This window comes from Lissotriton vulgaris, chromosome 6 (assembly GCF_964263255.1).
Source record: "Lissotriton vulgaris chromosome 6, aLisVul1.2, whole genome shotgun sequence".
Classification (NCBI taxonomy): Eukaryota; Metazoa; Chordata; class Amphibia; order Caudata; family Salamandridae; genus Lissotriton; species Lissotriton vulgaris.
The window spans coordinates 1,279,350,077-1,279,377,797 of NC_141694.1; the positions used below are offsets into that span (position 1 = coordinate 1,279,350,077).

The following is a 27,721-nucleotide window of genomic DNA, read 5'->3' on the forward strand; positions in this document are numbered from 1 at the left end:
TTCATATCGCCCGCCCTCCTCCCCGGCGCCTGTAGCGGCTACAGCACTCAGAATTACTCTTACCATGGTCATCACTTACGGTATTACACTCCATCTTTGCCACAATGGCGAAAAACAATCTGAGGATGGAGTGGATGCCCATGCGCACTGTAGTCCAGGGGAGGAGCACCTATCTCGTGATACTTCGAAGACTCTTCCAGGAAAACAATGTGCAATCATCCGGACCCAACACTAGGCGGCGATCTATGCACAGATATGAATGTCAGCAGCCCTACATGCCAAGAACAGATGCATACTGGTAAGTAGCATATTCGCTTCACCTCATGTCAGACCAGCTCACAAAGAGACAAGATCAATTCAGGCAGGCAGGTCCTGGCCAGCTCAGTCTTGAAATTTGGCACATGAGATCCTAGAATTCAGATGCCTTCCCCAAGAACATATGTCAATCAGGATGAAAGCCGGATGACCTACAACAAACTCATGCTATGCAACTAAGTGGAAGAGATGTATCTATAATTAAATTTCAATAAATCTGATCCTTAAAATGGCTTTTAATCCCTCTGCACCTACCCGCCCATCGGTAATGAGCCAACCATCAACATCTTCCGCTTCGACTCCAAGCGGACCTTTGTCGCTGAAGCACAAACACAGCACCGAACTAAAAGCTTCCAAGCCTGCACCCATAGAAACTGTTCAAGTTCCAGTCAAACCAATTCTCCACAGACTTCAGGAGAAATTGAACACCAAACATAGGCAAATTCAGCTAAAGCCGCACACTGGGCACATCCTAACAAAGCCTCTAGCTCGAATGCCTCCATCTATACAACAATTGTCTTTTGAAGACGTTATTGACATGACTATCCCACAAAAGAAGAAAAAGATGAGCAAGGCTATCATCTCTCTACCACTACAACTACCCTCACCCCCCCCCCCCCACCATCTGTAAGGATACGTTTGTTACACCACCACATGATGTCCCGTGGGTCGCATATGACATAGATCCTCCAGTGTACACTGACCCTAATTTATACCCAGCACGCCCCACACCTCCTGATGATACTACTACATATCAGGAGTAATTAGGCAGGGCCGCTAAGTTCTATTGGGTGGAATTACACAAAGAACCTCTAGAAGAGCATTTTATTTTTGAAATGTTATCCACAACACACAGGGGTGCACAATACCTACCTAAGTTAAAAGGTAGGAGATGGACAACATCTTCAAAGGCCCTATCAGGGCCTGAGTCATTACACCTAGAGTTGACAAAATAGTATAAGCCCTCTCCTTCAGACACTACTTTTATCAGGGGACAAGTGTCACCAGACTCATTGGTGGTAACCAGTGCTCGTAAAAGAGCAAGCGCACAGGCAAGTGGAGATGTACCCGCTCCTGACAAGGAGAGCAAATGCATTGACGCAGCAAGTAAAAGAGTAGCTGCCCAATGAGCAAACCACCGGCGTATTGCCAGTTCTCAGGGTTTGTTAGCCAGATATGACCGTGCTCACTGGGAGGAGGTGGAGGAGCTTCTCCAACATCTCCCAGATGAGCACAGAAAGAAAACCAGATCTCTAATACTTCCATCAGTTGTGCCCTTAATTTAGGCAATACTGCGGCCTGAGGTATCAATACCAGCATCTCAACTACGCTGCCATGCTTGGCTACGTATTTCAGGCTTTAAGCCAGAGGTACAGCAATACCTCCTAAATGTCCCTTTTGAGAAGTAGCGCCTTTTTGGCCCACATGTTGATGAGGCCAAGCTTTTTAAGGCAAGGACTTTTTGCTTAATTTGTTACTCAAATGACTAGCCCATTGGTAACTTGCAAAATCGTAGACACCAAAAATATTTCATATCTTAAAAATGCTTAAAGAAAGTAGATTTGATAAGCAGAAAATTAGATGCAGAATCTTAATAAAGTGAGTGTGGCTTTGACTAAATATTTGATGAGGCGACAGTGTTCCTATATTTATTTACCTTTCTGCACTGTTCATTGTAGAGATTCTATGGGTTTGAGTTAAGATTAGGCCAAAATAGCACATTCAAGAGCTGCTGGCTTAGGGAGGAAAGAATAAGGGTGGTGCTCACGCTGTGATTAACCCTAGTTTGATATTTTATATATTATAATGGATTGTCCTCGCTATGCGATATAAAGCTGCAAGTTGATAAGACACACCCTTATGCAAACATAGGACAAGGGTGCCAACCTTTTGTGTTACGCAAGTCTCATTCATTGGGACTATATGAAAAAAAATGATACTTTGAGCCCCAGCTTAATTCGAAGTGAATCATTACATGCACAAGTTCAGATGTGTAAGATATAAAAGCAGGTGCTTCATGTGTTATATTCGTAATTAGTATCCTATGTAAACATCACACAATGTGTAATTATATCTAGCATCAATAATAGCGCAGAAGGCACAGTGTTTAAAATGTGACACGGCCAATTTCAAAATTACAATAGAGCCAAAGAAAGCACCCATGGTTATGACCTAGTACAGTATGGCTTTCATTCATAAGTCATGAGGTGCATCGAATGTAATCGAGAGCAACCCCAGGTACACTGTTGACGTTTCAACCTCTAGAGCATAAATCAGCAGGTCTCTTCGGAACAAGGTGCCATCTGTCTAAACACTCATTTGCCAAATAAATATTTGATCAAAAGCCTAGCTGCCAGAGCAGGGGAAACCAATACCACCTGTAGTCTGTGAATTCGATGATACACAGGTCTCTGCCTGTTTGTCCTGGATGCGTCATTCTGTACGATGAATACTGCACCTGAACGTGGGGATTTGATAGAAATACGGTCCACACTGGAGGAATATACATTTCTCTACTGATATTAAATCCCCAAGCGGAATGGTACAAGTTGTCTCCAGCGTCTAGCTCCATCCCTTCTTACATTTTAACCTCTACTTCATTAAACACGTGTCGAATTGCTAAATGTTTATTTACCTGTTGGAAGGTTCAGCACCAGGCCTTTAGCACACCATAGATTTTTGTGAAAAGGCACGTATATTTAGTCATTTGACCCACTGGAAACCTAATTCCTGACCCCCTTTGGATGATAAGTTAATGTTCACAATGTTTGTGGTGGTACCAGAATGCACACCCTTTGGTCCTTTTTTTGTGGTTTTCCATGTGCAACGCTGGGTTTACACATCTGTCCCTGCATGCATACCTTTGTCCAGCTGCAAGTAGTCTCTCTGGCTTGTTCTCCATGCCCATGGGACCAGAGATTGGCGGGAGGTCTAGGTGGCAGCAGAAGCTTGGATAGGGCTGCAGATTCTAGGCTACTTCTGGGAGCTCCAAAACACATAGGAAATCTACCCTCTCAGAGAACAGTCTGTGCCTTGCACTGGTCACAAGAATGTTTCACAACATTTATTGACATTTATAAAGTACATACCAATGTAGACCGCAGGGTTATAATCTTGCATATCTACTTTGTAACCAATAAATTGAATATAGGGGCACTCAACACACAAGCACTGAGGAAGGGGCTAGCAGATAATAATGATTCAAGATGCAGATCATCATATACACATATTTACACTGATATATGCAATATTAGAAGGTAAGTCATTCGTTCTGATATCACTTTCTTCATTTTCCAACCTACGTTTTCAGAGCCATAGTATAATTGGTTTAAGTACATTTGGATGTCATCAGTAAATGAACTTGGGTGTGGTAGGTTTGACATATTAATATATAATTGACCTACATCTAGGCCTCACCAAGTCTCCTAACAGTAGATAAATATAACCCACTGTGACCAGTAATGCACATAAATTTCACTTCATCAACATTGCCTTTGGAATAACCTGTAGTCCAAGTCAGGCCCGCTTTCATGCTTTTGTACTGAGAGCTAGCAAACCCATATGCTAATTGCAGACGAAAGCAGCCCAGTGTAGAGATCAAAGCATAGAAGGCTGTTCATTGTAAGGCAGTGGCTGTAATTGTCCATTGTGCTGCTAAACTGGTCCGGTCAAGCACTGGCTACTTCGTCTAAATTCACCTCAAGTGCTAAATGACTAAGCAACTTACCTCTCCAGTTAAATTGCACCCACAAATCTCAACGCATCTTGCAGTTAAACAATTATGTTCCCTTCTGATCCAACCTCACTGAGTCTATCTAGTAACCTTCTATAGTGCACTTAAGCTGCCTTTGATGACAAAAGTACTTATAAAGGGGGCGCCAATATTTCTTCTAGATGTGTCAGCACCTTCTTCTATGGCTATCTGATATATGCTATTCAGTTTTCTAGTATGGCAAGATGCACTTATCATACCGTCCTTTTGAGCTTTCATTCATAAGCTCCTCACAGTCACCTATTTTTATTAATTGTATTTATTTGAAAAGTTTTAAAGAGCGCGAACAAGACTTGACAGTGTATCAGAGCACTGCAGAAACAAAACCAGCTGGTTAGGCTGGCAAAGGCGAACAAAATAGATGGCTAAGCTTATGCAGTAGAAGCACAATGGAGACAAAGTAGACATGTAAACAGTTAACAAGATGAATATTGAATTGTAGACAAGGGAAGGCAGGGTTGTAATGTCAATAGCATTAGTTTGTAAGGCTACAGTACTATTTTCACATGTAACTATTCAGGAGAAAACCCTTGACTTCTTTTTTTTTTAATTCATAGGTTGAGAGGTTCATTCTGATTTCTGGCAGGAGAACTTTCCAAATTCTCGGAGCAAGACCTGAGAAGGCACGGCTATAGGTTCTCTTATTTTTGAACTTTGGTGGTTTCAGCAGTAGAGTGTGTGAACTTCTTAGTGCGTGATTCTCTCCTGATAGTTCAAGTTTATTTGCCATGTACATGGGCATGTTCTGATGTAGCGCTTTTTGCGTCAAGCAGGCTATCTTATACCTGATCCTTGTATCGATGGTGTGCCAGTTGAGTTGTATTAGATCTGGTGTGAAGTGGTCACGCCTTCTTGAGCCCTTGACGAGTCTGGCAGCTGAGTTCAGAGTGGCCCTTAAAGGGACCAGTTTAGCGTTGGGCAGTCCTGCCAGAGTAGCAATTCCATACTCTAAACTGGATATAACTAGGGATTGGACAGCTTGTTTCAGATCAGTAGGCAGCAGGAACGGTTTGATTTTCCTTAATGTGCATAGTTGGAGATTGGCGCCTCTTGTCGCACTGATATGATCTTGCCTATTCAGGCATTTGTCCTATTAAATATTAATCTCAGTCCACTTCAATTTCATTATGCAGGCAAACATCCTTCCTATTCGCCCCATCACTAATCTTGTTTTCTGTTGACACATAGATTAAATTCTTACTAGGTTTATCTACTTCCTGTTTCTTTATTGAGTCTGTATATGTAGACCGCTGTCCTTGCTGCCTTTCACAAATCCTTCTATATCTCTCACTCTCTCTGCACACCATAAACAGTCGAGCTTTCCATTCAACACCAGTGACACTAAATCTTTCTGCAACAGCCTAAATTCGATCTTCGCTTTCAATAATCTCACTCTACCATCTCCCTCAGTCATGGGAAAGCTTTTGGTAGAAATGAATAGTTACATGTTTTTCAAGTACTCCCTATTAGGGCAATGCTTACCTAATATGAATTTATAGCTAAACCCACAATGTATGTACAGTTTAGCCATGGCTGGATCGCCAAGTTTTAACAGTCTAGTCATATTCACATTCTCAAAAGGCAGACCTTGCCGGGATGAAGGGATCCAGGCAGGATTCAAGATGTCAACGAATCGATGTAGCTCCTGACAAGACTTGTGTTTCTGGCCTGTTCTCACCCCCTTGAGGGTTGGGAGGGCTGCTACGGCCATAAGGAGTGTTGTAATGTAATCTCCTTACTCTCCATACCCTTGGAATGTTCCGTTCCCTTCCCATGCCACCCCTTTCTCTCCAACCCTCTTGGAATGTTCTGTTCGCCTTTGATGAAACTGTCAATGTTCTGACAGATCTGCTGTAAGCTCTGTGGCAAGAGGTTGTAAACCTTTATACAATAAATTATCATATGCTGTACAATCTACTTCGTAATTTTGGCGAGGATGGGATAAGTGTCTTAGCTGGGGAGCATTTTTCTGAGTTACCGGTGGTGACTGCCCCACCCTCTCCAGCTCATAACTGGTGATGCACATTTGGATGGTGGTTGACAGAGCCGCTATTGAGTGAGGGGCAGGGTGTGAATAGAAAGCATTTTTAGTGACTCTGTATCGGGCTCCCAGGGCCATGGAAGGACTGAATATGATAATGGCATAACTGGAGCTGCGACCCATTGGTGCGGCACTTGTGGTGGTCATTGCCTGGTTGGTACAAGCCAGACGATTATGAGACACTTGGGCTGGTGGAGTACAGACACTTCATCTACAAGATGCTGGCCAATTGTGCTGTGTGGGTGCTCTGCCTACACCTGGGCTCTGTTTGGTGACCTTTGGCGAGTGGTGCATCACCATGGATGGACAGAGCAAGGAATTCCAAAATGTCAAAGGGAATACTTGCGGTCTGCTGATGACTGGTCTTCAGCGTATCTTTCACTGAAATGTAGAGGGAACAAAGAGTTGAGAAGATTTGTTCCCCAAGGAAGTCCAGCTCCAGTCGTTAAAAGAGAGATTTAGCATGAAGCCTCACTGATGACACTCAGCTTTTGGTGCTGGACAGTCCACCATACACTCCATCATTTCATCACTTAGATTATGTGAGAAGATCTCCTCGATGGCATTGATGGGGAAACGTGTGTGGGAGTGATTGGAGTATATCTGCTTTAAAGATCACTGATCAGAGAGCATATCAATCGACAGGTTATGGCAGAGCAAAAATGAGTCTAACCTTGAAGGATTCCTTCGGAGATGTGCTGGATTTTTATTCAACTGAGGAGTTAGGACCGCTCCCTTAAAGGAGTCACTGATATTCCTAACAGCAAGAAAAAAGTTGATGGATTCATAATTTGTGTACAGCTGGATCCAGGCGGGATGAGAGTTCGCATTCTGCCTCGTGTTGCAGTAGTCCCCGTTTCCTGAATATTTTTTCAGTGCCTGTTTTTTCCATGTTTCAATGTTGATTCACTGCTGTTGGTACATAACACTGGGAAACCGCTCTGACTCATTAACTGAAAACAAGTATCTCAGGTGATTTTGTGTCCATGTGCAATTTGGATTTCATGCAGTGTACTCACAAATCCTATGACACGTCTGAACTGGACACCGAAACATTTAAGTAAAATAGTTGCAATATTTAGGACCCAAAACTAGATGGATGATGATGAGTGCGCAACATGTGATCTATAAATGCTGCAAGCTGACTGTCACAAGTAAGTAACATTTCACTGCCCGTGGGTCAACCAGTCTTACTTCTTAGCTTTCTCTATAAAGATGATGTGATGGCTTATTCAGACTGCTGTGCAATATCTATTTATAGTATACCCAGTACTTAATGTGTGCCGGTGCTCAGCACATACACTTATTTACAAACACCAGCACTTTCTAATAACAGGGGCACCACATTGTGACACTATCTGACTTTTTTTTAAATACCATCAAAGTGTTTCACAGTTCCATAAACTTCAAAAAGTTTTCATGACCTAGCATGCCCAGTCCAGTTTTAGAACCCAAGGAGGCTTCAAATAGTGCCATCTGTCATTTGTATCAGTGTGGCGGTCAGTAGTAATCGCTGGAACTGGAATTTGAGAGACCTAGCTGGTGCAGTGGAAGGCGTAAGTCCCAGTAGCTTCCTGAGAAATAAGTTGGGCCCTGGCACTTACATCTTTACACATTTACCACTGACTAAGGCCGTTGCTCTAATTATTAGGTATTACTTTCAACCTGGTTCTTCAAAAATACCACACATTCATGCGTAGCCCAGGCTGGATCTGCATTTCTGCTTTCCTGGTTTTTGTCAGTAGAAGGTGACAGCTGCAATTGCGTTGTCTGTACTCTCTTTTTCACTAAACAATGTTTTTATTGATAATTTTGAAATCCTTTTCAATCACAGCTGCTTCTGAATAACTTTCAACCCTCTTTGCTCTTGATACAGTATTTCAAAGTTTGAAGAAAGGTGTTGTTTCCTCTATGTGCTCCACAACTCGGATGATTTCCAGATCTACTTCTGCACCGAGCTTCACTGCAAAAAGTAGGTGGTGGTCTCAAATTCGATGTAAACCTGCTATGTTATGTTTAATGTTATGTGAATGTCCTGCTATGTCATGTTATGTTGTGTTGTCACCCTGTGGCTATCTGCTAAATGTAATATTGTAGTTTCTGGTGTGCATATTTTCCGGACATGACTGCAGGGTGTAATGGGTGTCAATTATCACGTGTCTCTTGCTTGTGAATTGTTCTTGATACTGTATTTTGTCCACTTAATCTTAAACCAACTACCTCTCTATTCAATGCAGTGTACAAAGCTGCTGTGATATACATTACTGCTTTAAAAATAGTGTGACCTACTGGATAGGGATTTTGATTAGCATTTACTGACATTTAGGTAGGGGGTTTCTCTCTGTTTTTATGAGTCCTTGGTCATATATTTCATGTGGACACACTATGCTCCACCCTTGGTGTGTCACCTTCATACTCCTTGCATATACATTTATTTTTGTACATTGGAGAGCAACAGTCCTTGTGTAGGCGGAGGTCTAGCACTATATGTAACTAGTGGAAACTGTTGAAGACTATACATCTGGGTGTAGCGGTGACGTGAATGCAGTCACCCAAGTGTCTATAACCCTTAGCAGTATAAACAAAACTATTTGAAGACACTTGTCTTTGTATCATTTCTAAACCACAGGAAATAGTGAGGGTGAATGGTTGTCAGATGGTGTACAACATTCTGAGTGTGTAGATGGGGGAGTCTTGCCTCAATTTTTGTTTTGTTTTCTTATATTTCTTGTAATCTTGTGATTCGTTGTCTCCAAAAACAACCAGTTTTGCAAGGAGGTTCTTTATTACTCTGTTGCAGTGAATTTACTGTGCTTATTTCTTCTGCTTCAGAAAAACTTGCAGATCACATTTAGTCGATTCTCCTTGATTACTTGTACATCCTTCTCAATACTCCAAACATCCGTGTTCTGTGCTTATATTTTACATTTCTGTATAGTGCTTAATTTGAGCCGGTGGTTGCAGGGGTGGGGTCCACATACATTTATTTTTCCTCATTAGGCTTTGATACAGAGCAAGCGAGAGAGAAAAGCACAAAAGGGGGAAAGAAAGTAGAAGGGAAAAATGGAAAAAGAGTGACAAAGGGAGAAAGCAGGAATGAAAATGAACCCGGACGAGTGAGTTGAAGAGTTAGGGAGTTTCTGGTTGTGGTTTAAAGAAGCATGGGGTGAAATTTAAGACTAGGCAGCCTTGGTATTTGGCATCCCGACCTTTGATGGAGCCGGTCACGGGCTTCTAAGCAAAACTTTGTGCACCGGCCCTTATTCTTTTAGAAATTAAGCACAGTGTATCCCAAAGCAAATTTATTTATCTAAATTGATTCAGTGGACAAGCATTTAAAACTCACCTACCACTAAACAAAGCACCACTAGGCTCAGTAAGACTCCTCATCCAGCCTTTAATATTATGCAATATATTAATTACGTGAGAAGTGTCTCCAAGGAGTTCTGAAAATGAGTTGGCAGATAATTCAAAGACACCCACCTAACAGTATCTCTGACCTTTATCATCAAAGTTTACTGGAGGTACTAAGAAAAAGCAGAACATGACTGCAGATGGTAGGTAGGGTGTATTTGATGAACTTAATATATAATTTAAAGGCTACTTCTGAGAACATCCATCTGCTCCAGTGTTATGTTTCTAATGGTGACTTGTCTGCTTGTTTGCCAGTTCATCGGTCAAACAGTTCCCATTGCAGCCTACAATTAGTGAGATCCATTTGATATCAGACGCTTTACCCTGATATGTTGAGTAAATTTGCCGAGTGCAAGTATTACCGCAGTGAGGACTTAACCGTCTCTCAGCTCACATTTCCACTGTCTTCACGTGACCTGCTTCCTTTAGCTCCATTGTACATTTTTGCCCCACAAAGGCAATTTGTGAATGAGGATGGAGTGCCAGAGGTTCACGAGTTCCATCCCTGACTCCTTTAAGCAATCCTAGATCAATTTGTGAATGGATGATATGTTTTACAGGAACAATTCCAGAGGAGAACTTTTGATATTTATCCCAAAGACAAATGACAGCAAAAAGAGTCAGTAGTTTATTTTAAAGCACTTATTCTCCAGATGTTTTATACAACAATAGACACAAAAGTGCACAAGCCAAGACAAAAGGAGTAAAAGTCAGTGTATTTATTTGAGAACTTAATTCAGTTGCAACAATTTTTGGCCTATATATGAACTTCGTCTTCCACTAGATTGAGTCACGGCCACATCTAACAGTCTGTCTTTTGATCAATTAAATCATCAGCCATCTGGTGCTAGATAGTAAGACAGGCTTCGTGGTGATCTGTATAGCCGATAACATACGTACTCTGTACGGACAAAGATTCAAGATATGCAACTTAAAAGTAAGCACTGGGGCCCAAGAATACATCATGAAGAATGGTCGCCAAACATGACATTTGATTGGTTGACCGTGGCTATTATCAAAGGGAGATGAGCAAGGTGATGCTCTCCTGTCCTTTTAAGGGCCACCATACACAGGCCCTCCGGCTGACTACTGGCACAGCTACGCTGAACAGTTAGCTGCATGTCTCTGGTACACCGCCTTTCCATTTGTGAGCTTTCCTCTAAGAAATCATTATCCTCAGCTATTTTAGTCTATTTGTTTCAATTCAGGTGAACCAAGACTATAACTCCCATAATACACAGCTTTGTTCGATGAAAGCCCAGGACTGGAAGAGAAGTGTGATTGTGAAATGTATCATCTCTTCACCACTGTCCATAAAGCCAAAGCAAGTCTGAATTCCCATCCAAAGGGAAGAAGCTTGAATATGGTTTAGTTCACAAAACCTACAGAGGAAAGCAGAAGTGGTGACTTGGTCTCCACTTAGTTTTCTAGTGAAAAAAAGTTATATTTTGAAGAAAAATATAAACTCTTTGATTAATTTTTTGGTGTGACAAAAAGTATAGAGACTTCACAAATGGATCTCACACTTTTAAGTAAATGTTCCATTTTACAAATCTGTTTTAAAATATAAAAGTGGACGGCCAATCACCCAGTGAAATTTTGGAAAGTTGGAGTACATAATACATTATAAAGCATGTTATTACTTTTGTTATCAGGAGAAACATTTCAAAGAAACAGTTGCAAAAGAACCGGTTTTCCCACACTAAACTTATTTTGTTATGAGTCCGTTGCATTCCCTCATCAGTCCAGTGCTTAATTTGAGCCGGTGGTTCCCGGTGCTTGGCACCTGCTCTTAATTGTCAATACCAGTACTTAACGTTTGTCTAATTTGGCGATGAGCACAAGTGTAATTCAATTTACTATGGGGACTTGGAATAACCTGAACTGTCAGACTTCTAGGCTATGATGACTAGTAGTTGTGCTGGTTCTGTCACTGGCAGTGGGCAGTGGGCAGGTCAAGCTGCATTGGCCTGCTGACAAGGGCCTGGCACATATTATTTTCGAAATTAAGTACTGCTCTTGCCTCAGCCATTGAAGAGCTACCCAACATAACAAGATCATCAGTCAGCAGACACTTCGTAGTGCGAAAACAGCAACATTAGCCTCCTTGCCACTTTCAGACCCCCTTCATGTGCCTTCTCAACACCCCTCCCAACCACCAGGCAGAAGCCCTCTTTCCCCCGTCTCTCTCCGGTCTTTAGCCTGCCGTTTTTCAGCAGTCTCCTTCAGCTTTATAAGTCCCCTACTTCCTCGCCTGTTATCAAACACCGGTCTTTGTCCCACCGCACCTCATACGCCACGCCCCATTCAACACGTTAGTAGGTAAGGCGCTGGTTCGAGGGCATCCTATCCTGGTGTCACTCTTTACTCTGGGTCCAGTGATCTTTACAGGCCTCTAACCTGGATTGAGGACATGAAATAGGGGCCAAATTAGTGGTAGTCTGAACACTGGCAATCTGGCAACATTCACATCATGCACTGGGACAGGAACAGACTAATTTGCATATAGCCAGGTTCTGAGCTGGGATGGTGCAGTGAGCTAAAAAACGGTGATGGATCAAGCCCTGATTTCTTGACTGGGTAAGAGTATTTTGCATCATTCAGAAACTCTGTCCATCACCACCCCCTTTTCCAAAATCAATCTGGCAACATTGTGCAGACTGCACCTGGTGCCCGTGCTCTCATCCTGCCCAAGTTTGCCAAATCCAGCTTCTGCAGGGGTTTCTCCGAAAAGTCCCTCATTGACTGTGTTGAAAGCTCACCTACACCGAGAAGGCCTCTGGAATTGAAGGTTGTTTATGGATTGTTGTAAATATATGTTCATTTGTTCACACTATCTATCGCCTGCATACTGGGTCTCCACCCTGCATATCCGTGGCGTTGTGTTTATTAATTACTTATTTATTGGCTCATTATCTACCCCTTTGTCTGTAGGTTTAAACACTGAGGCAAAAATAGCCATCGGTTAGTTTTGTGGCCTTTGTATTTATAGAGTTATCACCTTTATCAAGCAGAGATTCACGTAAAAAAATGGTTTTCCCCTTTTCACCTCTGTTTATAGGAATGCTATCCTCACTTCTCTTAGCTGCATTTGCAAGTGTTAACTTGTTTCTGTTACAAACTGCCCCCTCCAAAGCAGTGCATTTTCTTAACTAAAAAAAGACGTCCTTTGGGTGATATCTTTCTTTGCACCTGCACAAAGCCAGCTTTCCTCTACACCTGCTGCTTTTTTTTCTAGTGGGACAGACTGTTCCCTCTTTGACGCAGATGCCTAAATACCACAGCCATGCTGTGCTCTGCTTCCTGTAAAAGTATTATATATGGGGACATTTTCCACAGATGTTATCAGATTATCAACATCCGGTTAGTCATGTCAACTTCCTGGTAATGTTTAATGTTGATGAGTATATTTCATTCATAACTACTAGCGTTCCAATTCCATACATTATTTAATGGTTACATTTTATATTATGAGATTTAAAATGATACCCCACTTGTGCACAATTAATTAGCTTTCCATTAACATTTTGTGTGCATTCTTGCTGGCATGTGCTATCAGTGGATTTAAAACGTGCTATGTAACCCCTTTGGAGCTGCAATGTTTCAACAAATCTTTAAGTGAAATGTTTTATGAAAAGGTCTAAATATTTAGCAACCAGAAACGAACACAGCACAGCATTACATGGGTAATATCTAAACTGTCACAGATTCGTCCTTCTTTCAGAGTTTTGGATTGCAGGCTAATAGATGTGTCCCCCTTGTTAAGTGAAATATTTTAGAACATTTCCAAGCCTTTGCTATTGGACTCAAACATAATGTCTGTCACAATGAGACAATGGGTTTATTTTATTTACCTCTTTAATTTCATAAAGTGTTACCATCAAAAGATCAAGAATTGAAAATTCACGGTGTCCTTTCAACACTCATATGGTAACATTTATTTTACAACAATTTAAAATACATTTTATTAACGTTACCCGCAAGACTTTCTTTTCAATGATTCATATTTTAGGAAAAATTAATCGATCAAAGTCCCAGCCAAGGCTTCATTTTAGTTGTGTTCTATATTTGAGGTAAAATGTACTGGCTTACTAGAACAACCCGACTAAAAGGACAAGAAGGTGTGCACGGGAGTTCTTTTCCTCAGATGAATAGCACGTGTTGTGATTGTATCATGTTCGATGAGGTCATTGCATCTCCAGTCTTTGAATGCTTAAATGTCCTAAATTTGCTAGTTGATGCTGTGAGAGGCTGGTAATCCGGGCTTTGTCCTGTGACTACCATAAACTTGACGCTTTTTTTGTCAAAACTTTTCTTTGGAACTTCATTTCACCCAGTTCTTTAGGGGCACACAGTTGTGGTTAAGCAGCAGCGCACATATCCGAACACTTTTTTGAGAGGTCAAACATTTTGGATTTGACTCAAAGTTGCTCTGGTGGGCGGTTTTAATTTTCACCCAGACTCCACTGTTCCCCATGTTAAGATTGTCAATTAAATTTTAGTGCATCAGTCCATTCACCGTACTCGTCACTTTGGGTACCGCCTCTGTGTTGTAGGGATGCATAACTAAAGGCTGCCTGGTAGGTACATAAGTGCTACATTAGGGACGCCACCAGTCAATCTGGTTAGGTCCTGACCGGGAACTCAAACCTGCCCTGGCAATTGCGTCGGACCGGCCCCAGGGTAAGGGGAGGGGGTGCTGGTGGAAAACAGGAAAACACTACTGGTGCGCTTTTGTTACAGGGAGCTGATGTTGCAGTAAATCAGCCCCCAGTATTAACAAGCATTTACAATGCAATGGTTTTGCCTTTGTTAAAGTTAGAGCTATTGGCATTGCTCTTGACACTCTGAAGCTCCACTCTGCACTCTGAAGCTCCACTCTGCACTCTGAAGCTCCACTCTGCACTCTGAAGCTCCACTCTGCACTCTGAAGCTCCACTCTGCACTCTGAAGCTCCACTCTGCACTCTGAAGCTCCACTCTGAAGCTCCACTCTGAAGCTCCACTCTGAAGCTCCACTCTGAAGCTCCACTCTGAAGCTCCACTCTGAATCTGAACTCTGAAGCTGAACTCTGAAGCTCCACTCTGAATCTGCACTCTGAAGCTCCACTCTGCACTCTGAAGCTCCACTCTGAATCTGCACTCTGAAGCTCCACTCTGCACTCTGAAGCTCCACTCTGAATCTGAACTCTGAATCTGCACTCTGAATCTCCACTCTGAATCTCCACTCTGAATCTGAACTCTGAATCTGCACTCTGAATCTCCACTCTGCACTCTGAATCTGCACTCTGAATCTCCACTCTGCACTCTGAATCTGCACTCTGAATCTCCACTCTGCACTCTGAAGCTCCACTCTGCACTCTGAAGCTCCACTCTGCACTCTGAAGCTCCACTCTGAATCTCCACTCTGCACTCTGAAGCTCCACTCTGCACTCTGAAGCTCCACTCTGAATCTCCACTCTGCACTCTGAAGCTCCACTCTGCACTCTGAAGCTCCACTCTGAATCTCCACTCTGCACTCTGAAGCTCCACTCTGAATCTCCACTCTGCACTCTGAAGCTCCACTCTGAATCTCCACTCTGAATCTCCACTCTGCACTCTGAAGCTCCACTCTGCACTCTGAAGCTCCACTCTGCACTCTGAAGCTCCACTCTGCACTCTGAAGCTCCACTCTGCACTCTGAAGCTCCACTCTGCACTCTGAAGCTCCACTCTGCACTCTGAAGCTCCACTCTGCACTCTGAAGCGCCACTCTGCACTCTGAAGCTCCACTCTGCACTCTGAATCTCAACTCTGAAGCTCCACTCTCCACTCTGAATCTCCACTCTGAAGCTCCACTCTGAACTCTGAAGCTCCACTCTGAAGCTCCACTCTGCACTCTGAAGCTCCACTCTGATGCTCCACTCTGCACTCTGAAGCTCATCTCTGAAGCTCCTCTCTGCACTCTGAAGCTCCGCTCTGAAGCTCCACTCTGCACTCTGAAGCTCCGCTCTGAAGCTCCACTCTGAAGCTCCACTCTGCACTCTGAAGCTCCACTCTGAAGCTCCACTCTGAAGCTCCACTCTGAAGCTCCACTCTGAAGCTCCACTCTGCACTCTGAAGCTCCGCTCTGAAGCTCCACTCTGAAGCTCCACTCTGCACTCTGAAGCTCCACTCTGAAGCTCCACTCTGCACTCTGAAGCTCCACTCTGCACTCTGAAGCTCCACTCTGAAGCTCCACTCTGAAGCTCCACTCTGAAGCTCCACTCTGAAGCTCCACTCTGAAGCTCCACTCTGAAGCTCCACTCTGAAGCTCCACTCTGAAGCTGCACTCTGAAGCTCCACTCTGCACTCTGAAGCTCCACTCTGCACTCTGAAGCTCCACTCTGAAGCTCCACTCTGCACTCTGAAGCTCCACTCTGAAGCTCCACTCTGAAGCTCCACTCTGAAGCTCCACTCTGAAGCTCCACTCTGAAGCTCCACTCTGAAGCTCCACTCTGAAGCTCCACTCTGAAGCTCCACTCTGAAGCTCCACTCTGAAGCTCCACTCTGCACTCTGAAGCTCCACTCTGAAGCTCCACTCTGCACTCTGAAGCTCCACTCTGAAGCTCCACTCTGAAGCTCCACTCTGAAGCTCCACTCTGAAGCTCCACTCTGAAGCTCCACTCTGAAGCTCCACTCTGAATCTGCACTCTGAATCTGCACTCTGAAGCTCCACTCTGAAGCTCCACTCTGAAGCTCCACTCTGCACTCTGAAGCTCCACTCTGAAGCTCCACTCTGCACTCTGAAGCTCCACTCTGAAGCTCCACTCTGCACTCTGAAGCTCCACTCTGAAGCTCCACTCTGAAGCTCCACTCTGAAGCTCCACTCTGCACTCTGAAGCTCCACTCTGAAGCTCCACTCTGCACTCTGAAGCTCCACTCTGCACTCTGAAGCTCCACTCTGAAGCTCCACTCTGAAGCTCCACTCTGAAGCTCCACTCTGAAGCTCCACTCTGAAGCTCCACTCTGAAGCTCAACTCTGAAGCTCAACTCTGAAGCTCCACTCTGAAGCTCCACTCTGAAGCTCCACTCTCCACTCTGAAGCTCCACTCTGAAGCTCCACTCTCCACTCTGAAGCTCCACTCTGAAGCTCTACTCTGCACTCTGAAGCTCCACTCTGAAGCTCCACTCTGAAGCTCCACTCTGAAGCTCCACTCTGAAGCTCCACTCTGAAGCTCCACTCTGAAGCTCCACTCTGAAGCTCCACTCTGCACTCTGAAGCTCCGCTCTGAAGCTCCACTCTGAAGCTCCACTCTGAAGCTCCACTCTGCACTCTGAAGCTCCACTCTGAAGCTCCACTCTGCACTCTGAAGCTCCACTCTGAAGCTCCACTCTGAAGCTCCACTCTGCACTCTGAAGCTCCACTCTGAAGCTCCACTCTGCACTCTGAAGCTCCACTCTGAAGCTCCACTCTGCACTCTGAAGCTCCACTCTGAAGCTCCACTCTGCACTCTGAAGCTCCACTCTGAAGCTCCACTCTGCACTCTGAAACTCCACTCTGAAGCTCCACTCTGCACTCTGAAGCTCCACTCGGAAGCTCCACTCGGAAGCTCCACTCGGAAGCTCCACTCTGAAGCTCCACTCTGAAGCTCCACTCTGAAGCTCCACTCTGCACTCTGAAGCTCCACTCTGAAGCTCCACTCTGAAGCTCCACTCTGAAGCTCCACTCTGCACTCTGAAGCTCCACTCTGCACTCTGAAGCTCCACTCTGCACTCTGAAGCTCCACTCTGAACTCTGAAGCTCCACTCTGAAGCTCCACTCTGAAGCTCCACTCTGCACTCTGAAGCTCCACTCTGAAGCTCCACTCTGCACTCTGAAGCTCCACTCTGAAGCTCCACTCTGCACTCTGAGGCTCCACTCTGAAGCTCCACTCTGAAGCTCCACTCTGAAGCTCTACTCTGCACTCTGAAGCTCCACTCTGAAGCTCCACTCTGCACTCTGAAGCTCCACTCTGAAGCTCCACTCTGAAGCTCCACTCTGAAGCTCCACTCTGCACTCTGAAGCTCCACTCTGCACTCTGAAGCTCCACTCTGAAGCTCCACTCTGAAGCTCCACTCTGAAGCTCCACTCTGAAGCTCCACTCTGAAGCTCCACTCTCCACTCTGAAGCTCCACTCTGAAGCTCCACTCTGAAGCTCCACTCTGAAGCTCCACTCTGAAGCTCCACTCTGAAGCTCCACTCTGAAGCTCCACTCTGAAGCTCCACTCTGAAGCTCCACTCTGCACTCTGAAGCTCCGCTCTGAAGCTCCACTCTGAAGCTCCACTCTGAAGCTCCACTCTGAAGCTCCACTCTGCACTCTGAAGCTCCACTCTGAAGCTCCACTCTGCACTCTGAAGCTCCACTCTGCACTCTGAAGCTCCACTCTGAAGCTCCACTCTGCACTCTGAAGCTCCACTCTGCACTCTGAAGCTCCACTCTGAAGCTCCACTCTGCACTCTGAAGCTCCACTCTGCACTCTGAAGCTCCACTCTGCACTCTGAAGCTCCACTCTGCACTCTGAACCTCCACTCTGCACTCTGAAGCTCCACTCTGAAGCTCTACTCTGCACTCTGAAGCTCCACTCTGCACTCTGAAGCTCCACTCTGAAGCTCCACTCTGAAGCTCCACTCTGAAGCTCCACTCTGAAGCTCCACTCTGAAGCTCCACTCTGAAGCTCCACTCTGATGCTCCACTCTGAAGCTCCACTCTGAAGCTCCACTCTCCACTCTGAAGCTCAACTCTGAAGCTCCACTCTGAAGCTCCACTCTGAAGCTCTACTCTGAAGCTCTACTCTGCACTCTGAAGCTCCACTCTGAAGCTCCACTCTGAAGCTCCGCTCTGAAGCTCCGCTCTGAAGCTCCGCTCTGAAGCTCCGCTCTGAAGCTCCGCTCTGAAGCTCCGCTCTGAAGCTCCGCTCTGAAGCTCCACTCTGAAGCTCCACTCTGAAGCTCCACTCTGAAGCTCCACTCTGCACTCTGAAGCTCCACTCGGAAGCTCCACTCTGAAGCTCCACTCGGAAGCTCCACTCGGAAGCTCCACTCTGAAGCTCCACTCTGAAGCTCCACTCTGAAGCTCCACTCTGAAGCTCCAGTCTGAAGCTCCACTCTGAAGCTCCACTCTGCACTCTGAAGCTCCACTCTGAAGCTCCACTCTGCACCCTGAAGCTCCACTCTGAAGCTCCACTCTGAAGCTCCACTCTGAAGCTCTACTCTGCACTCTGAAGCTCCACTCTGAAGCTCCACTCTGAAGCTCCACTCGGAAGCTCCACTCTGAAGCTCCACTCTGAAGCTCCACTCTGAAGCTCCACTCTGAAGCTCCACTCTGAAGCTCCACTCTGCACTCTGAAGCTCCACTCTGAAGCTCCACTCTGAAGCTCCACTCTGCACTCTGAATCTCCACTCTGCACTCTGAATCTCCACTCTGAAGCTCCACTCTGCACTCTGAAGCTCCATTCTGAAGCTCCACTCTGCACTCTGAAGCTCCACTCTGAAGCTCCGCTCTGAAGCTCCGCTCTGAAGCTCCGCTCTGAAGCTCCGCTCTGAAGCTCCACTCTGAAGCTCCACTCTGCACTCTGAAGCTCCACTCTGAAGCTCCACTCTGCACTCTGAAGCTCCACTCTGAAGCTCCACTCTGCACTCTGAAGCTCCACTCGGAAGCTCCACTCGGAAGCTCCACTCTGAAGCTCCACTCTGAAGCTCCACTCGGAAGCTCCACTCTGAAGCTCCACTCTGAAGCTCCACTCTGAAGCTCCACTCTGCACTCTGAAGCTCCACTCTGAAGCTCCACTCTGAAGCTCCACTCTGAAGCTCCACTCTGCACTCTGAAGCTCCACTCTGCACTCTGAAGCTCCACTCTGCACTCTGAAGCTCCACTCTGAACTCTGAAGCTCCACTCTGAAGCTCCACTCTGCACTCTGAAGCTCCACTCTGAAGCTCCACTCTGCACTCTGAAGCTCCACTCTGAAGCTCCACTCTGCACTCTGAGGCTCCACTCTGAAGCTCCACTCTGAAGCTCTACTCTGCACTCTGAAGCTCCACTCTGAAGCTCCACTCTGCACTCTGAAGCTCCACTCTGAAGCTCCACTCTGAAGCTCCACTCTGCACTCTGAAGCTCCACTCTGCACTCTGAAGCTCCACTCTGAAGCTCCACTCTGAAGCTCCACTCTGAAGCTCCACTCTGAAGCTCCACTCTCCACTCTGAAGCTCCACTCTGAAGCTCCACTCTCCACTCTGAAGCTCCACTCTGAAGCTCCACTCTGAAGCTCCACTCTGAAGCTCCACTCTGAAGCTCCACTCTGCACTCTGAAGCTCCACTCTGAAGCTCCACTCTGAAGCTCCACTCTGCACTCTGAAGCTCCACTCTGAAGCTCCACTCTGCACTCTGAAGCTCCACTCTGCACTCTGAAGCTCCACTCTGCACTCTGAAGCTCCACTCTGCACTCTGAAGCTCCACTCTGCACTCTGAAGCTCCACTCTGCACTCTGAAGCTCCACTCTGCACTCTGAAGCTCCACTCTGAAGCTCTACTCTGCACTCTGAAGCTCCACTCTGAAGCTCCACTCTGCACTCTGAAGCTCCACTCTGAAGCTCCACTCTGAAGCTCCACTCTGAAGCTCCACTCTGAAGCTCCACTCTGAAGCTCCACTCTGATGCTCCACTCTGAAGCTCCACTCTCCACTCTGAAGCTCCACTCTCCACTCTGAAGCTCCACTCTGAAGCTCCACTCTCCACTCTGAAGCTCCACTCTGAAGCTCCACTCTGAAGCTCCACTCTGAAGCTCTACTCTGAAGCTCTACTCTGCACTCTGAAGCTCCACTCTGAAGCTCCACTCTGAAGCTCCACTCTGAAGCTCCACTCTGAAGCTCAACTCTGAAGCTCAACTCTGAAGCTCCACTCTGAAGCTCCACTCTGCACTCTGAAGCTCCACTCTGAAGCTCCACTCTGCACTCTGAAGCTCCGCTCTGAAGCTCCGCTCTGAAGCTCCGCTCTGAAGCTCCGCTCTGAAGCTCCGCTCTGAAGCTCCACTCTGAAGCTCCACTCTGAAGCTCCACTCTGCACTCTGAAGCTCCACTCTGAAGCTCCACTCTGCACTCTGAAGCTCCACTCTGAAGCTCCACTCGGAAGCTCCACTCGGAAGCTCCACTCGGAAGCTCCACTCTGAAGCTCCACTCTGAAGCTCCACTCTGAAGCTCCACTCTGAAGCTCCACTCTGAAGCTCCACTCGGAAGCTCCACTCGGAAGCTCCAGTCTGAAGCTCCACTCTGAAGCTCCACTCTGCACTCTGAAGCTCCACTCTGAAGCTCCACTCTGCACTCTGAAGCTCCACTCTGAAGCTCCACTCTGAAGCTCTACTCTGCACTCTGAAGCTCCACTCTGAAGCTCCACTCTGCACTCTGAAGCTCCACTCTGAAGCTCCACTCTGAAGCTCCACTCTGAAGCTCCACTCTGAAGCTCCACTCTGAAGCTCCACTCTGAAGCTCCACTCTGCACTCTGAAGCTCCACTCTGAAGCTCCACTCTGAAGCTCCACTCTGAAGCTCCACTCTGCACTCTGAATCTCCACTCTGCACTCTGAATCTCCACTCTGCACTCTGAATCTCCACTCTGAAGCTCCACTCTGCACTCTGAAGCTCCATTCTGAAGCTCCACTCTGCACTCTGAAGCTCCATTCTGAAGCTCCACTCTGCACTCTGAAGCTCCGCTCTGAAGCTCCGCTCTGAAGCTCCACTCTGAAGCTCCACTCTGAAGCTCCACTCTGCACTCTGAAGCTCCACTCTGAAGCTCCACTCTGCACTCTGAAGCTCCACTCTGAAGCTCCACTCTGCACTCTGAAGCTCCACTCGGAAGCTCCACTCGGAAGCTCCACTCGGAAGCTCCACTCGGAAGCTCCACTCGGAAGCTCCACTCGGAAGCTCCACTCGGAAGCTCAACTCGGAAGCTCCACTCGGAAGCTCCACTCTGAAGCTCCACTCTGAAGCTCCACTCTGAAGCTCCACTCTGAAGCTCCACTCTGAAGCTCCACTCTGAAGCTCCACTCTGAAGCTCCACTCTGCACTCTGAAGCTCCACTCTGAAGCTCCACTCTGCACTCTGAAGCTCCACTCTGAAGCTCCACTCTGAAGCTCCACTCTGAAGCTCCACTCTGAAGCTCCACTCGGAAGCTCCACTCGGAAGCTCCACTCGGAAGCTCCACTCTGAAGCTCCACTCTGAAGCTCCACTCTGAAGCTCCACTCTGCACTCTGAAGCTCCACTCGGAAGCTCCACTCGGAAGCTCCACTCGGAAGCTCCACTCGGAAGCTCCACTCGGAAGCTCCACTCTGAAGCTCCACTCTGAAGCTCCACTCTGAAGCTCCACTCTGCACTCTGAAGCTCCACTCTGAAGCTCCACTCTGCACTCTGAAGCTCCACTCTGAAGCTCCACTCTGAAGCTCCACTCTGAAGCTCTACTCTGCACTCTGAAGCTCCACTCTGAAGCTCCACTCTGCACTCTGAAGCTCCACTCTGAAGCTCCACTCTGAAGCTCCACTCTGAAGCTCCACTCTGAAGCTCCACTCTGAAGCTCCACTCTGAAGCTCCACTCTGAAGCTTCACTCTGAAGCTCCACTCTGAAGCTCCACTCTGCACTCTGAAGCTCCACTCTGAAGCTCCACTCTGAAGCTCCACTCTGCACTCTGAATCTCCACTCTGCACTCTGAAGCTCCACTCTGCACTCTGAAGCTCCACTCTGCACTCTGAAGCTCCACTCTGCACTCTGAAGCTCCACTCTGCACTCTGAAGCTACACTCTGCACTCTGAAGCTCCACTCTGCACTCTGAAGCTCCACTCTGCACTCTGAAGCTCCACTCTGCACTCTGAATCTCAACTCTGAAGCTCCACTCTCCACTCTGAATCTCCACTCTGAAGCTCCACTCTGCACTCTGAAGCTCCACTCTGATGCTCCACTCTGCACTCTGAAGCTCCTCTCTGAAGCTCCACTCTGCACTCTGAAGCTCCGCTCTGAAGCTCCACTCTGCACTCTGAAGCTCCGCTCTGAAGCTCCACTCTGAAGCTCCGCTCTGAAGCTCCACTCTGCACTCTGAAGCTCCACTCTGCACTCTGAAGCTCCACTCTGAAGCTCCACTCTGCACTCTGAAGCTCCACTCTGAAGCTCCACTCTGCACTCTGAAGCTCCACTCTGAAGCTCCACTCTGAAGCTCCACTCTGAAGCTCCACTCTGAAGCTCCACTCTGCACTCTGAAGCTCCACTCTGAAGCTCTACTCTGCACTCTGAAGCTCCACTCTGAAGCTCCACTCTGAAGCTCCACTCTGAAGCTCCACTCTGAAGCTCCACTCTGAAGCTCCACTCTGAAGCTCCACTCTGAAGCTCCACTCTGCACTCTGAAGCTCCGCTCTGAAGCTCCACTCTGAAGCTCCACTCTGAAGCTCCACTCTGCACTCTGAAGCTCCACTCTGAAGCTCCACTCTGCACTCTGAAGCTCCACTCTGAAGCTCCACTCTGAAGCTCCACTCTGCACTCTGAAGCTCCACTCTGAAGCTCCACTCTGCACTCTGAAGCTCCACTCTGAAGCTCCACTCTGCACTCTGAAGCTCCACTCTGAAGCTCCACTCTGCACTCTGAAGCTCCACTCTGAAGCTCCACTCTGCACTCTGAAACTCCACTCTGAAGCTCCACTCTGCACTCTGAAGCTCCACTCGGAAGCTCCACTCGGAAGCTCCACTCGGAAGCTCCACTCGGAAGCTCCACTCTGAAGCTCCACTCTGAAGCTCCACTCTGCACTCTGAAGCTCCACTCTGAAGCTCCACTCTGAAGCTCCACTCTGAAGCTCCACTCTGCACTCTGAAGCTCCACTCTGCACTCTGAAGCTCCACTCTGCACTCTGAAGCTCCACTCTGAACTCTGAAGCTCCACTCTGAAGCTCCACTCTGAAGCTCCACTCTGCACTCTGAAGCTCCACTCTGAAGCTCCACTCTGCACTCTGAAGCTCCACTCTGAAGCTCCACTCTGCACTCTGAGGCTCCACTCTGAAGCTCCACTCTGAAGCTCCACTCTGAAGCTCTACTCTGCACTCTGAAGCTCCACTCTGAAGCTCCACTCTGCACTCTGAAGCTCCACTCTGAAGCTCCACTCTGAAGCTCCACTCTGAAGCTCCACTCTGCACTCTGAAGCTCCACTCTGCACTCTGAAGCTCCACTCTGAAGCTCCACTCTGAAGCTCCACTCTGAAGCTCCACTCTGAAGCTCCACTCTGAAGCTCCACTCTGAAGCTCCACTCTGAAGCTCCACTCTGAAGCTCCACTCTCCACTCTGAAGCTCCACTCTGAAGCTCCACTCTGAAGCTCCACTCTGAAGCTCCACTCTGAAGCTCCACTCTGAAGCTCCACTCTGAAGCTCCACTCTGAAGCTCCACTCTGCACTCTGAAGCTCCGCTCTGAAGCTCCACTCTGAAGCTCCACTCTGAAGCTCCACTCTGAAGCTCCACTCTGCACTCTGAAGCTCCACTCTGAAGCTCCACTCTGCACTCTGAAGCTCCACTCTGCACTCTGAAGCTCCACTCTGAAGCTCCACTCTGCACTCTGAAGCTCCACTCTGCACTCTGAAGCTCCACTCTGAAGCTCCACTCTGCACTCTGAAGCTCCACTCTGCACTCTGAAGCTCCACTCTGCACTCTGAAGCTCCACTCTGCACTCTGAACCTCCACTCTGCACTCTGAAGCTCCACTCTGAAGCTCTACTCTGCACTCTGAAGCTCCACTCTGCACTCTGAAGCTCCACTCTGCACTCTGAAGCTCCACTCTGAAGCTCCACTCTGAAGCTCCACTCTGAAGCTCCACTCTGAAGCTCCACTCTGAAGCTCCACTCTGAAGCTCCACTCTGATGCTCCACTCTGAAGCTCCACTCTGAAGCTCCACTCTCCACTCTGAAGCTCAACTCTGAAGCTCCACTCTGAAGCTCCACTCTGAAGCTCTACTCTGAAGCTCTACTCTGCACTCTGAAGCTCCACTCTGAAGCTCCACTCTGAAGCTCCGCTCTGAAGCTCCGCTCTGAAGCTCCGCTCTGAAGCTCCGCTCTGAAGCTCCGCTCTGAAGCTCCGCTCTGCACTCTGAAGCTCCACTCGGAAGCTCCACTCTGAAGCTCCACTCGGAAGCTCCACTCGGAAGCTCCACTCTGAAGCTCCACTCTGAAGCTCCACTCTGAAGCTCCAGTCTGAAGCTCCACTCTGAAGCTCCACTCTGCACTCTGAAGCTCCACTCTGAAGCTCCACTCTGCACTCTGAAGCTCCACTCTGAAGCTCCACTCTGAAGCTCCACTCTGAAGCTCTACTCTGCACTCTGAAGCTCCACTCTGAAGCTCCACTCTGAAGCTCCACTCGGAAGCTCCACTCTGAAGCTCCACTCTGAAGCTCCACTCTGAAGCTCCACTCTGAAGCTCCACTCTGAAGCTCCACTCTGCACTCTGAAGCTCCACTCTGAAGCTCCACTCTGAAGCTCCACTCTGCACTCTGAATCTCCACTCTGCACTCTGAATCTCCACTCTGAAGCTCCACTCTGCACTCTGAAGCTCCATTCTGAAGCTCCACTCTGCACTCTGAAGCTCCACTCTGAAGCTCCGCTCTGAAGCTCCGCTCTGAAGCTCCGCTCTGAAGCTCCGCTCTGAAGCTCCACTCTGAAGCTCCACTCTGCACTCTGAAGCTCCACTCTGAAGCTCCACTCTGCACTCTGAAGCTCCACTCTGAAGCTCCACTCTGCACTCTGAAGCTCCACTCGGAAGCTCCACTCGGAAGCTCCACTCTGAAGCTCCACTCTGAAGCTCCACTCGGAAGCTCCACTCTGAAGCTCCACTCTGAAGCTCCACTCTGAAGCTCCACTCTGCACTCTGAAGCTCCACTCTGAAGCTCCACTCTGAAGCTCCACTCTGAAGCTCCACTCTGCACTCTGAAGCTCCACTCTGCACTCTGAAGCTCCACTCTGCACTCTGAAGCTCCACTCTGAACTCTGAAGCTCCACTCTGAAGCTCCACTCTGCACTCTGAAGCTCCACTCTGAAGCTCCACTCTGCACTCTGAAGCTCCACTCTGAAGCTCCACTCTGCACTCTGAGGCTCCACTCTGAAGCTCCACTCTGAAGCTCTACTCTGCACTCTGAAGCTCCACTCTGAAGCTCCACTCTGCACTCTGAAGCTCCACTCTGAAGCTCCACTCTGAAGCTCCACTCTGCACTCTGAAGCTCCACTCTGCACTCTGAAGCTCCACTCTGAAGCTCCACTCTGAAGCTCCACTCTGAAGCTCCACTCTGAAGCTCCACTCTCCACTCTGAAGCTCCACTCTGAAGCTCCACTCTCCACTCTGAAGCTCCACTCTGAAGCTCCACTCTGAAGCTCCACTCTGAAGCTCCACTCTGAAGCTCCACTCTGCACTCTGAAGCTCCACTCTGAAGCTCCACTCTGAAGCTCCACTCTGCACTCTGAAGCTCCACTCTGAAGCTCCACTCTGCACTCTGAAGCTCCACTCTGCACTCTGAAGCTCCACTCTGCACTCTGAAGCTCCACTCTGCACTCTGAAGCTCCACTCTGCACTCTGAAGCTCCACTCTGCACTCTGAAGCTCCACTCTGCACTCTGAAGCTCCACTCTGAAGCTCTACTCTGCACTCTGAAGCTCCACTCTGAAGCTCCACTCTGCACTCTGAAGCTCCACTCTGAAGCTCCACTCTGAAGCTCCACTCTGAAGCTCCACTCTGAAGCTCCACTCTGAAGCTCCACTCTGAAGCTCCACTCTGATGCTCCACTCTGAAGCTCCACTCTCCACTCTGAAGCTCCACTCTCCACTCTGAAGCTCCACTCTGAAGCTCCACTCTCCACTCTGAAGCTCCACTCTGAAGCTCCACTCTGAAGCTCCACTCTGAAGCTCTACTCTGAAGCTCTACTCTGCACTCTGAAGCTCCACTCTGAAGCTCCACTCTGAAGCTCCACTCTGAAGCTCCACTCTGAAGCTCCACTCTGAAGCTCAACTCTGAAGCTCAACTCTGAAGCTCCACTCTGCACTCTGAAGCTCCACTCTGAAGCTCCACTCTGCACTCTGAAGCTCCGCTCTGAAGCTCCGCTCTGAAGCTCCGCTCTGAAGCTCCACTCTGAAGCTCCACTCTGAAGCTCCACTCTGCACTCTGAAGCTCCACTCTGAAGCTCCACTCTGCACTCTGAAGCTCCACTCTGAAGCTCCACTCGGAAGCTCCACTCGGAAGCTCCACTCGGAAGCTCCACTCTGAAGCTCCACTCTGAAGCTCCACTCTGAAGCTCCACTCTGAAGCTCCACTCTGAAGCTCCACTCGGAAGCTCCACTCTGAAGCTCCACTCGGAAGCTCCACTCTGAAGCTCCAGTCTGAAGCTCCACTCTGAAGCTCCACTCTGCACTCTGAAGCTCCACTCTGAAGCTCCACTCTGCACTCTGAAGCTCCACTCTGAAGCTCCACTCTGAAGCTCTACTCTGCACTCTGAAGCTCCACTCTGAAGCTCCACTCTGCACTCTGAAGCTCCACTCTGAAGCTCCACTCTGAAGCTCCACTCTGAAGCTCCACTCTGAAGCTCCACTCTGAAGCTCCACTCTGAAGCTCCACTCTGCACTCTGAAGCTCCACTCTGAAGCTCCACTCTGAAGCTCCACTCTGAAGCTCCACTCTGCACTCTGAATCTCCACTCTGCACTCTGAATCTCCACTCTGCACTCTGAATCTCCACTCTGAAGCTCCACTCTGCACTCTGAAGCTCCATTCTGAAGCTCCACTCTGCACTCTGAAGCTCCATTCTGAAGCTCCACTCTGCACTCTGAAGCTCCGCTCTGAAGCTCCGCTCTGAAGCTCCACTCTGAAGCTCCACTCTGAAGCTCCACTCTGCACTCTGAAGCTCCACTCTGAAGCTCCACTCTGCACTCTGAAGCTCCACTCTGAAGCTCCACTCTGCACTCTGAAGCTCCACTCGGAAGCTCCACTCGGAAGCTCCACTCGGAAGCTCCACTCGGAAGCTCCACTCGGAAGCTCCACTCGGAAGCTCCACTCGGAAGCTCAACTCGGAAGCTCAACTCGGAAGCTCCACTCGGAAGCTCCACTCTGAAGCTCCACTCTGAAGCTCCACTCTGAAGCTCCACTCTGAAGCTCCACTCTGAAGCTCCACTCTGAAGCTCCACTCTGCACTCTGAA

At 47.9% G+C, this 27,721-nt stretch overlaps 1 protein-coding gene across 2 annotated transcripts in view; it reads left to right on the forward strand.

Moving 5' to 3' along the window:
• MAP3K5 (mitogen-activated protein kinase kinase kinase 5) overlaps positions 1-27,721 on the forward strand; it is a 1,016,304-nt gene that overhangs the window by 711,493 nt on the left and 277,090 nt on the right. For both annotated transcript variants that reach the window (XM_086927404.1, XM_086927403.1), the window contains exon 13: positions 8,005-8,100. In XM_086927404.1, the coding sequence (XP_086783530.1) occupies positions 8,005-8,100 (96 nt within the window). The remainder of the gene's footprint in view (positions 1-8,004; positions 8,101-27,721) is intronic.